This window comes from Epinephelus fuscoguttatus, linkage group LG2 (genome assembly GCF_011397635.1).
Source record: "Epinephelus fuscoguttatus linkage group LG2, E.fuscoguttatus.final_Chr_v1".
NCBI lineage: Eukaryota > Metazoa > Chordata > Actinopteri > Perciformes > Serranidae > Epinephelus > Epinephelus fuscoguttatus.
The window spans coordinates 28,706,510-28,718,989 of record NC_064753.1 but is presented as its reverse complement, the minus strand read 5'-3'; the positions used below and the strand labels follow the sequence as shown (position 1 = coordinate 28,718,989).

Sequence of the window (12,480 nt, the reverse complement as noted above, 5' to 3'; positions counted from 1 at the left end):
ACAGTCCAAACAATCAACACAAGTTAGCTACAGTTAGCTAGCAGCAAACTGGTACCATGGTGGACAACTTTACAGCTATGTACATTCCATCTGTCCAAAAATGCATAGCTCTGGTTGTAGATTCCGCCATGTTGTTCTTCTTCTGTTACGAATTTAATGCTATTCGACTTCCTGGTCAAAGCCCAAGGAGGTAACTGTGGAGCATGCGCCAAGCACCTGGGCCAGTTTGGGTTCAATTGACTGTATACATGCAGGAGTAATTCGACTTCCGGTCGCATTATCTGGGTGTGGTGGTCCAGAAATTCGATTTAGTACGATTTCAGTCAGACTAGCATGTTTACATGTATTTTAAAAGTCCGATTTAAGTAGGACAGACACAATAAACTGATCTTCTCTAATGTCATGTAAACCTACTGAATGTTGAGCCGTCAGTGAGCATCTGTCACCCTAGTCGCTGCAGAGTGTCCCACACCGTTGTCCCTTGTTGGCCCCACAAGAAGACACACGGTAAACACCTAAAGTCAAGAGGGAGTGAGACTAAAGCAAACTTGTTACATAAGATAAGATTTTTTTAAGTCATTGAGCTAAAGTAAATCTGCTCCGTTCTTTTAAGATTAGACTGTGTTGTTCATGTGCCAACAGGCTAACTAGCGTCAAAACGGTCTTCCCATTTTGAATGATGAATACAGACTAACACCGTCTGCTGGTACGGAGAGTTATTTCCTCTCACGCAGGTGCAAAACGTGTGTGCTGGTTGGACGTCGGCTATAGTCTTTGCAGTGTGTTCATGTGCAACACATACCAGGTACGGCATATATATAAAGCACAAGTATTTTATGGAGACATTATGTGACCGTTTAATAGATTTCTATCATGTTTGTCCCTGTAATCTGATTTTGACACTGTGGCAGATCTAACATCTGTATCCTATCAGAGTCATGAGGTTTACTGTGTGAATGTCTGCGCTTGTGTTGCAGACTGACTTGCCCTGGAGCTGAGTTGGATTATCTAACATTTGAAATGAAAAACATCCTTTATGCAACCAGGCAATGCTTTTTGCTGTCTCCTCTTCATGCATGACATTTGCCAAGCACAAATGAAAAAAAAAGTCCGGCCGGCAGAAACACACATTCATGCAGCATGTCAAAGCCAAATGTGAGCTGTATGACACACGCCGTCGTCTCTTCTCTAGTTTCAAAGTGAAGGTGCTCTCGGGCTGATGTGGCCTATGTAGTCAGGGGTGAGGAAAATCCATTTTCATTGCACTTATGATATGACTTAATGATGATACACAGAGAGAGAGACAAGAAATGATGACTCTCTTAACTCTCTTCCCTAATGATTACATTAATTCAGTTCGTGGCAGGTGTTTGAACAAGACGCTTCAGTTTAATCTTGGAAAGCATTTACTGAGAATCCTAGTTAAAGCTTAAAGAATTAAGTAGTTTAATCTGCTGGTTACTTTCATATTCAAACTGCCTGCGGGGAAGAAACTACGCAAGGAATGTAAACTTTGACTCCAGCAACCAAAGATAAGTCAGACTGGGAGATTACTAAAATTAGTAGGGATGGGAAAAAGATTATCCAGTTACTTACTATTTCTTTGACACTGTTACTCCACAATGATGGCACCAGTATTAATGTTTAATCACCATATTCAAGGGATATAATTGTTTTATTATTTAAGTGCACAGCTGAACTCCTGTTGTTCGAGAGTGAGAACATGTCAGTTCAGATCCCAAGACGTAAATGTACATCACCAGTAACTAACTAAACACAAGGGGGTTTGTTGATTGTGGAAATCATAATGTAATTATCCTAGCGCATGCTGGACGCTTTCAGGAAACACAGACAAAACATTCTTGTCTAACATGCAAAATAAGGACAGCATAACACAGTGTTACCAAGGCCTATGTCCATATAAATTTACAAAATTATAAGAATAACTTAACAAAAGCCTTCCTTTGTGGTGTCACTCAATTTGACAGGACTGTTGTGGCTGTCTCTCAGAGAACACAAAAGATAGTGACGCTAAGGTTTGTCACCTTTTTTGAGAGGCAACAAACCTCATCATCTGGTACAAGGACAACAATAATGGGTTACTCACAGAAGCGTTATGTGAGGTGTGTGTGGAATAATTTCATCTGGACTCAAAATACAAAATAAAAATAGCTTATGTCAAATAAATGATTATCATATGGTACTACTCAGAACATTTTATTTTTGGGAGGCATTTTTATGCATTTGTTGGAGACTGTAGACAGGAAATGAAGGACAGAAATGCAATCAAAGGTCCACGGCAGGAACCAGAGCAGTCCATAATTTAATGTTAAAAAGAAAAAGGGAACTCAAACAGGAAATTGGATGTTGAAATGACGAATGGATATTGTAAAACTGAAATTGAAACTCTAGAAATGGAAAATGTTGTAAATGCTAAAATCACATCAAAAGCCTAAAGAAGAACTGCACACTGGACAATTAGGGGAAAATGACTATTGGGAAATAATAGCTGAGATATTCCCCTTTTAATTTTAATTCTGGTAAAATGATCTTCCACTGAGGTGTTATACACCCTGACTTTTACAGCTTAGCACCATTCTCCAGGACAAATAAATTACACATATACTTTAACATAGGAAGATAACCCGCCTATCCCTGCTCTCGTGCACAGCCAGCCTCAGGTTCAGTCGGCCAGACCATACAGGTGTTCCTTCTTTCAACCGCCATCTTCATCTAGTAATTAGTGCTAATTACAAGCTAACTGCCTCACCTGGGGAAGACACTCATCAGAATGAGCACCTACAGTGTAAACATTTTTTCCATTTGTCATATTAGCTTCCCAAACAAATGGACTATGATGCCATGAGAGTGTGGACCGGTAGCAGTGGGAGTAGAGCGTCACAGAGTTCTGGCTCCTCGCCGCTTCGCCTCATCCTGTAAGCCAAGGACCACCCACAGCTCTGCACCCCTCCTGTGCTTGCACACCCTCACACCTACTGTAGCGTGGCCCACTAGGCTCAGACATAAAGGGATGTACCTCTCTGACTAGAAGGCTATACTCAAGCACGACTCGACTTGACTGCCCGCAGCAGAATTTGTCGAAGACGCCGCTAACATTCCAAAATAGCTCAGCAGCAAAAACATCAACACTTATTCACCCAGAGGACCCTGCGCTGACAGGACATGATAGCTCACTCACAGCTTAAACTCACAGCCTTCACAGCTTGTGCTCCCAACAGAGACAATACGGGGCTTTCATTTTTTTCAATAAAAGGATAAAATTTCACGAATAGTTTCTCAAATTTTTTTTCTTTTTACTTGTTACAGTGTAGGAAACGTTTCTAAACTGGCACTTACAGAAGTTACAGAAAAGCAGCACACTAACACTGCTGCCTTTCCTCATTCAAATAAGTGGTTAACATCACTTACATGTGAGCAGAGTAGCTGCCAAAAATACCACCATCTAATTTATTGGGTCGCTTAAGGGCAATAATGTGGTTAACGGTCAAGTATGTAGGATGTGGAGGCATCTATTGGCAGAAATGGTAATATAATAGTCATAACTATGTTTCCCTGAGTTTTTAATCACCTAAAAATATGAAGGTCCTCTCCCTGGAGCTCATCATGTCATTTCTACACTAGCCCAAATTAGACAAACCACCACTGACTCTAGATAAGGCCATTTGCATCTACCACCATAGTTCCCCTACACGCTTGACACGTGGGGGAAGTTTCAGTCTTACAACCTCACCGCAAGATGACACTTAATCCTACACAGTGGACTTCTTCATTAGCTGTCAAAGAAAATGTCAATGTGTCAAGGAATTCCTTTAATTCACTTAACATGTTGTAAACCAACATATTATAGCGTTAACCTAAAGTAAATGAACACCTGTACCAACTACTGTAATGGCAGTCTCTGTTCAGTGTGGTAAAATGTCCATTTTTAGCCTTAGTCTCTCAACATTTCTGAATTTAACACCAACACTATAAATATAAACTGCTTATAAGTATAGTTTAGAATATTTTGACTTGTCAAACATGAAAAAAACAGAGGTGTAACTAATAACAGATGGCACGGTTCCATTTCAGTGTCCCAGTAAATCATGCATATGCTTCAACAACTCCAAGGCAATGAAAACTGGCTCACTCAAATGTAATGCATTCATTACGGTATTAAAGGCACCTGTGATTTCCCTACTTGGTCATGTCTACTGTGACGAAGCAAATGGAAAATACAAACACCAGCCAGATCAATATCTACATCAAACACCTAACAGGGAGATGTTATCAGTGAGACATCTTCAACCCTTACACCGCTTTGATGTGACTTTACAGCCTGAAAATTCAGCTCACAAAACATCTGTTAGCAGCCACAGGATTGGACTGCAGAGAAACAGACAAGAATCTGCAGGTTTAACTACTCCGTCATAATGGGAAAGAATGTAAACTGTCACGAGGTCCCATTCTGTGTCCATATTTCCCATTTTGAACTCTTGGTTGGGAATCCTTCGGTGTTCATTGTTCAGGAGGTTTTTAGAGGAAGCTGAAGCACTTTCGCATTATAAATCTGTGCTTCTCCTAAACTGTTCAGCTTGACACAGATGAGCTGCTGGCTCATCAGAGGTTTTTACCAGTCTAGGAGCTTATTTATCTGCAGAGGTCTCCTCCTCTCCAGAACAAACTGACCCGGTGATTTAAACCGTTAAAAACACAGAATTAAGCTTCACATTAAAGAAATCAGTGACGGGCTGCTAACTATGGTGGTCAACGCAAAAACATGAGTGGCCATCTCTAAAGCCAGTGTTTGGTTAGTCCTTTCTGGGCTGCTGTAGAAACATTCAACATGGCGGACTCCTTGGAAGATGACCCGCTCCCTATGTAGATATAAATGGCTCATTCTCAGGTAACGAAAACTCAACAATTCATACATTGAAGTGATTATACACCAAAGACATACATACTTTTTATGATATATTCCATTTCCGCCAATATATTCTCATAAATGCTTCAAACTGGACCTTTAATGATATTCTAAATGTTACTTAACATAGCAACGCTGGACTTTCCACAATGATGTGACAATTCTATAGATTTATATTATGACTGCTACTTTTTAATTATTCCAACTTTGTTTCTAAGAACTAATGATTTGTCCATCATTTTGGCATAGCAAACAAGTCTAAACACTACAGTACCCAGGAGTCTCACACAACGTTGCCACTGAGAAGAAATAAGTCACCTAAAAACTAAAAGTAAAATGATTTAAGATGCAGATTTTACTGTCAGTTTTCTCAGCACTTATATTTTCAGCTTCAATCAATGACATTCTGTCGTTATTTACAGCCTTAGTCTATGCCACTATTTACTACGAGTTAATTTACGGTCAGCTTCTGAGTCTCTAGTAATTTTGCGTGTCAAGATCAAGACACACGCTGCACCCTCAAAGCCCTGTGATATCTGCACTGAATCTTCAAAATATCCTTGATACATTTTCAAGTAGATTTTTTTAAAGACTGACAGGAGACCCTTTACAGGCCTATAAATAAATAACTGAGCGAAAATATGAAAGCCCACATTATGCATTTAAAACCAGCTTTCATGTCAAGCCATTCATGCTCATTTGTTTGCTGAGTAGGGCTGGGGGAAGAGAGGCTGCCTGGGAAATTCAAAAGGATATTTAGCATTTGAATAAGTAGAGCCTGTGTGCGAGTGTACTTGCGTCCCTCAGCTGCCTGTGTTTCCAGTGTCGCCTGTGAGGCTGCAGGGTCATACATATGCTAATCAGGTCCTCCGTGTGCTGCCAAACGCTATGCTCGGAGAAAGTTTTGGTCGTTTCTTTGTGTTTCACTGTACATGAATCACGATTGCATCACAGTGAAAATGAGAAATATACTGAGGCTCTGTTACATCACTAGAGATAAAACTGCCAGAGAGGGTTTGATTTAGCTCATTTCATTCATGGCACCAAGTGTCCATCAACAGGTTTGTCAGCAAAGTTTGAGGCATTCTTTTAATTAATTCAAAATGTTTAAAACATTAGCTCGTTAGCATGAACTCATATAATTTCTGAATACTGATCGGTCATCTGCTCAGTAATTACAATAATTGCTACGTGAGTAAGGATCCTATGTGAAAATTCTTGGTAGCTGTTGTTTTGATAAGGCCTCTTCATGATCTCATGACATTAGTTGTTTAATGATGCTCAAAACTGTCTTTCAGTTACAGCTGAAGGAAGCATTTGTTTAGAAATAAGTTATAACTTAGTACAATATTTACGATATGAAGGATTATTTTCATGATTGAAATTATGTTTTTTTTATAAAATAAATAAATAACATACTACTACTACTACTACTACTACTACTACTACTAATAATAATAATAACTAACATAATATAATAAATAACAAAATAAATGAATTGTTTTCACTATAAAATTACTGCCACAACACTGCCATGACTTCAAATATCTTGTTTTGGATGACCAACAATCTGAAACCAAAATATTTTTTACTTTACTAGCATATATAATAAAGACAAGCAGCAAATCCTCAACTTCGAGTATCTGGAACCAGAGTGTTTTGCATTTTTGCTTGAGAAATTACCCAAATTACTGATTGCCAATTAATTTTCTGTCAACTGACTAATAATTCAACAGAATTTTTCAGTGCTACTATTTAAGTATTTTTTAAAAAAGGTTGAAAAAGCATCCACTCTTAGTGTTATCTTCAAATTCAGCACTTATATTGGTAACCTTACACATGTTTACAGTTTTGTTTGCTGTAGATTTTCCCAGCATTTGCATTTCCTACTAATCTACTCACACATGAAAGATATCTGAAACATCCCCCAGTTACTGAACACACACAATATTTTGATGTCATTGTGAAAAAAAGGATTTGAACTTTCTTTAAAGACCCAAACCAAGATTAGAATCTCACACAATGAGACACTTTAATGTTTCAAACAGTGGGCCCAAATGAGTTGTTTTAAAATGCAAAACAACTTCTAAGCAAACCTATAGCAGACATTTAGCTGACATTATCACATGTAACCTGTAACAGTGGAACTTCCTCACCATTTCCTCTCTTCAACTTAAACTGAAAGCCCACGAGGGCAAGCCCCTGAACTCCTTCTGCAGTAAACAGCAGCAAGATGCAGTAAGTAGAGCAGTGTCAGTGATGTTTGACCACAGAGCCCCAGTTTGCACTCCCGTGCAAGCATTCAACTGGTTAACTTCTTGTCTAGTAAGAGGGACCTCAAAAAACCCTGACAACACACACTCAGTGGCAGATGACAAAAACAAAAAACATGTTTTTACAGCCATTTGAAAATTGGAAAGGTAATTTAAGAACATAATAATACAGCTACTGTAACCCAGATATTTTTAAAGGCGAGCGGGGAAGCCTATCAATGGGACATTAGCGACATAAAAATTTTAGGAAAAAAAAGGTCTATATTTATTTGTCTTTATGCATTTCAAAAATACATGTGGTTTTCACACAGCTGACAATTTAATCAGCTGTCATATCAGATGACACAAAACAAGAAGTCACGTTCTTCATTTTGTTGCTTCTTGAAAGCACCAAACCAAATTTTGAAGAACGATAATCATACAACAGTGTTTTCTCTGATGCAAGGTTGACATATGTCTTCACTCTCTTTAACGTCTTTGAAAAGCCTTAGTGTTCTTGATATGGCCTTAGTTTGGTCACTTACATCTACCTGTGCCCATTTCTTTTCCAAATTTAAAACAAAATTGTGCATGTTTCTGAACTTTTAATTTTGTGCATTTCAAGTAAATCTTAACTCAACTTGTAAACAGGAACTTAAATTAAAGGAAGTAAAAAAAATAGGAAGTACAGAGACTTTGAAAACTAAAGGGATTTTTGGTTAAGTCATTGCTTTAAAGAGGAAAAAACTTTCTTTTTGAAACAACAACAACTCTGCAGGCCTCTCACTGACTGCTGAGTCACGATAAATCACACAGAAAATGAAGAAATAGACTCTTTTCTATGAATCACGGGGTTTTGGACAGCTGGCATACAGAAACCTTTTTTTCCCTGACGAGACTATAAATCATTAAAAATGGCTGAACTAGTTGAACTGTTGTCTGAAGCCATAGAGTACAGACGCAGTGACCTATTCAACAACAGCTTATAGCCTACACCTCAACGCAGATACTCACAGCAGGCTTAAGGCTAGTTCATGTTAGCAGCTTTGCATTTGGATAGTTTGCCTGCCTGAAGCATCTCGACTGCAAACATGAGCGAGTATTTTGTGATTCTTCTTAATGTAAGACACATATCATTTGAATGTAAATGCATTGACTAGTATCTAATTGAGTTGAAAATATGTGACGCCTTTAAATGTAGTCGACCTGTTCGCTCCCTCTGACATTTAAGAGTTCCCCGATGATATTAGTCAGCTGGGGTGTTGCTGCGGGAAACCCTGACATTATTTGGTATGTGAAATGTTGGAGCTGCCCGACATTTACATAAACTCCAAAATGACACAAATCTCCTCTGACAAAGGTGTAAACGCTATTATTTGGCAACGCAGCTCCCATCTCCACTGATGTCTTGGCTCTGCCACGACTCCCAAAGGAGACAAAGACTCAAGAGTAATAATAATTACATCATTTTTTCCACGGTGGAAGCACCTTGAGGGCGAGCTATATCAGCAGCATGACCTCGGAAAGAGATAAATAAATACATTTCAGTCACAAAAGCCTTCAATCACACTGGTAAAAGGTGTGAACATTCAAGATAAAATGTGAATTTTCTTTCATGTGACAAACAAGGAAAGTAACAGGATTTTTTTTTTTTTTTTGGGGCAAAGTTGTTTTTGGAGACAGACAAAATGGATGTGCATGTCTTTGTTAGGACCTGCTCTTTTGAGATGAAATATGCAGTTATGGTAACACATCCTGTCACGTGCCTTTTGTCAGTTGTCATGGCTACCCAACCAGCTTCACAGAGTGACTCTGTTCATGTTTGGGATTAGCTTGTCACTTTACTGCAGCTTGGTATGTTGCATCTTGGATTCAGTGTCTTAACAATTTCTCACAAGATGGTAAATCCATGTGTTGCCTCCAGATGTGTCTTCCAACATGATGGGAACACGAAGCAATGACAAAGTTTGGAAGAACTAGTATTCCCAACTGTGTAGGCTAACTGTCAGATCTTAAGTCCCTAATGTCCATGTAGCCTTTCCATCAGAAATTTCAAGTTAATTGAGTCATCACAATCATTAAACAGAGAAGATATTTTATCATGTGTAATATCTGACTGGTAGGGGTGGCTCATATGGATATAATCCCGATCATAATGTATGTAATTTTATATCAATATATATCATGGTATAGTAAATCTTCTGGAAAATCAACCAGTTTAATGGCTGTTTTGTGTAATGAAGTGAAATAAACACCTGGAAAGATAAGAACGGGTATCACTTTGATGTGAGGATCATACCCACAATGGCCTAATAAACCCAGATATATCAAAAGGGATAAGTACCACAGTATTGCCAGTCATAAAAACAGGCAATAGACAAAACACATTATCTCATGATACATCTACTGCCCTCCCCGACTAGCTGATGCTAAAATGTATTATCATTTATGAACAAATATACATTCATAAAGTCAGCTGACCAGGAATGCAGTATGAAAGAAAAACAGCACTGTTGCAGTGTTGTAATATCCCACAGCTCATGCCCAGGGACCCTCAGGCCACAGGTCCACATGCAGATATATTGGCAGATGCTCTCTCTTTTCTTTGCATCATGCTCATGCAGGTAAAATGATCACAGAAAGGGTCAAAGCTCCAAGATCAAACAGGACCCAGGTGTGTCACAGCCCATTGTGCTCATATTAGATGTTTTAGCTGTTTCTATAATTGTTTGTGAAGGGAAGGGTGTGCCCTCTAAGGAGGTTACTTGAGGAGGATGGCTGCATGCACAATGTGGATCTCTGGTGGATGCTGAGGATGTCAGGGGTCGAAGGGTGGGGTGGGGGTCGCATGGTACATTTAAACCCTAGGGAATATGTTAATCTGGCCATGTGTGTTGCTACCTTGATACCCGATCCCATCTAAATGCCCCGCTGACAGCTAGAAGCCACTGTGACAACAGCCTCAATTGTAATAACATTATATCGACATCAATATCACACCATCAACCAGCACCAAAGTCTGGAATAACTGCAAGAAAATGTTGTTGACATTAGATATGTATTACTGCGCAGCACCAACATCAAATCATTTTGATGTATATACGGATATGAAAATCAGGTGGGGATTTATCGACAACCTTCGAATTAAAATTCATGCCAGAGCGTTAAAGAGACACAACAAGCCAATAATCCTCTCGCTTGTCATCGAGCAGTACAGACAAACAGGCTGAGAGGAGATAAACTAGGCCTGACGTTATGTCCGCTGTGTATTAATCTTAACAACATATTTTAAACGTTACACGAATAAATGAACGACCGACACATTAAGACAGAGTAAAGGCAAAATAATACCGCTGACATAATGTATAACACCCCTGTTTTCCTTCCTTATTTGCTACAGCATCAGCCCGACATTTACCCCAATGGCTAATGTGCTTACCGGACAGTTCGTCGGGTTCCAGCCCGCTTTCGGTGTCGAGTCCGCAGATCACAAAATAATCTGCGAACCGGCAGGAACCGGAGCTGAAGCCGGTGGTCATTTTGAGACTGGTCCGGTGGTACCCTTATCCCCCCAACAGGGAGCATATTAAAGGAACTCGGAGAAGTGATTTCTCTCTGCCATCACGGATGCTAACGTTACGTTACTGCGAAGCTCGAAAATCAGTACCGATACTAAGCTAACCTGTTCTGCTAACACCATGGCTAACACCAACGGTTATGCTACATCCTGTTGCGACCCTTCACAATAAAACGTCCTCTCCGTAAACAAGAAAAATAAATAAATACGTGTTTTGTACGTCTGTACGTAGCTTTTCAAAAACTGCCCAAAAATAATAAGGGGGGTAATATAATATATAATATGTATATATATATATATATATATATATATATATATATATATATATATGTATATATATAGATATATAGATATATATAGATATAGATATAGATAGATAGATAGATAGATAGATAGATACAGATATAGCTATATAGATATAGATATATACATTAAGTAAGTTAAGTATGTAAAAAATATAAAAATAAAATATGTATAATGTGCTGAATATGTTGTGTGTAAAATATTCAAAAAACATTTGTGCTTTATGCTACAATACAGTTATAAAACTAGTATGTTAAGTGTGAAATATAAAAATACGTATGTAATGCAAAAATGTACAACACAATAAGTAGGATTAAGAATAAGAAATATATACAATATGTGTAACTAGTAGTAATTTAAAGAAAGGAGAAAACAACTACAGACCTGCATATTTTAAGTTTCATTGTGTACTGACTTCGTTTTTCCTTTTTTATTAGAGCACACGTGATATGTTAAAAAAAAAGGCCTCTAACTTAGTGTTTATATCCATATAGGGTATTTAACCCTGTCTTAATTATTTAATCCAATATTAGCTGTTGAGACCAATTATTGTTTTATTTCGATGTAAATTTTCATTACTTCCGGTTTCTCTCTCACTCTCTCTGGCTTTACACATCATTAGAAAACAAGAGAAGGGTATTATGCAGTCCTGCAGACCTCTCACTTCACTTCACGTTACACCCACTTCACAAGTCACGACCACTTAAATACGCGACACGCCCAGTTCAACACAAGATAAAAATATATTGACTAAGGGCGGGGGGGAATTAACATCCAGGGGGTCCGCTTCCAACCCTGTATCAAGTTCTTTTTATACATCTGATGTGATCCCATGGCAGGATGGTCTCTAGTTTGGGTTTGGTTACAATAGGTCTAATCTATAAATTGTATAAACAAAGGTTGTAGCTACTGTGAAGTCATCCATTGGTTTGTGAACTACCATTGTGCTGTCCTTCAGCACAGCCAGGCCTGATCCCTGTTAATACAACTGCTCATGCCTGGCCTTCAGCAGCACCTCCAGTTGGTAGATTGTCATCAGCCCCTAGGATGACCTCACCATATCCTGATTACTTCCTCAGACCAGTGCACTCAGTGAGCCCTGGGCCCCTCAATCCACAGCGTGTTGTATCTCAGCAAGCAGCGCAGAAAGACATGACACATGTGCAGCCGTACCTGCCGGCAAGCTCTCAAAGCTTTCCTGATCGAGCCCAGTCTCCACATGCACAAGTGGCTTTTACTCGTGGTTTCCAACCATGGGTCCCACCAGTCCAACTACAGGCAGTACGTAAGCCTCAGTATGTGCAACCTCAGCCGGCGCCACCTGCACTCCAACAGCCTCAGTATGTGCCACCTCAGCCAGTGCCACCTGCACAGTAACAGCCCCAGTATGTGCCACTTCAGCCAGCACCACGTCCACAACAACA

The 12,480-nt window shown here is 39.1% G+C and overlaps 1 protein-coding gene across 4 annotated transcripts in view; it reads right to left on the bottom strand.

The window, feature by feature from the left end:
* The window catches only part of dennd5a (DENN/MADD domain containing 5A), a 42,674-nt gene extending 31,780 nt beyond the window's left edge, over positions 1–10,894 (bottom strand). For 2 of the 4 annotated variants that reach the window (XM_049596998.1, XM_049597004.1), the window contains exon 1: positions 10,616–10,894. In XM_049596998.1, the coding sequence (XP_049452955.1) occupies positions 10,616–10,715 (100 nt within the window). In that variant the 5' untranslated portion in view covers positions 10,716–10,894. The remainder of the gene's footprint in view (positions 1–10,615) is intronic. The other 2 variants (XM_049597011.1, XM_049597018.1) reach the window with 1 other exon arrangement.
* Positions 10,895–12,480: the final 1,586 nt, after the last annotated feature.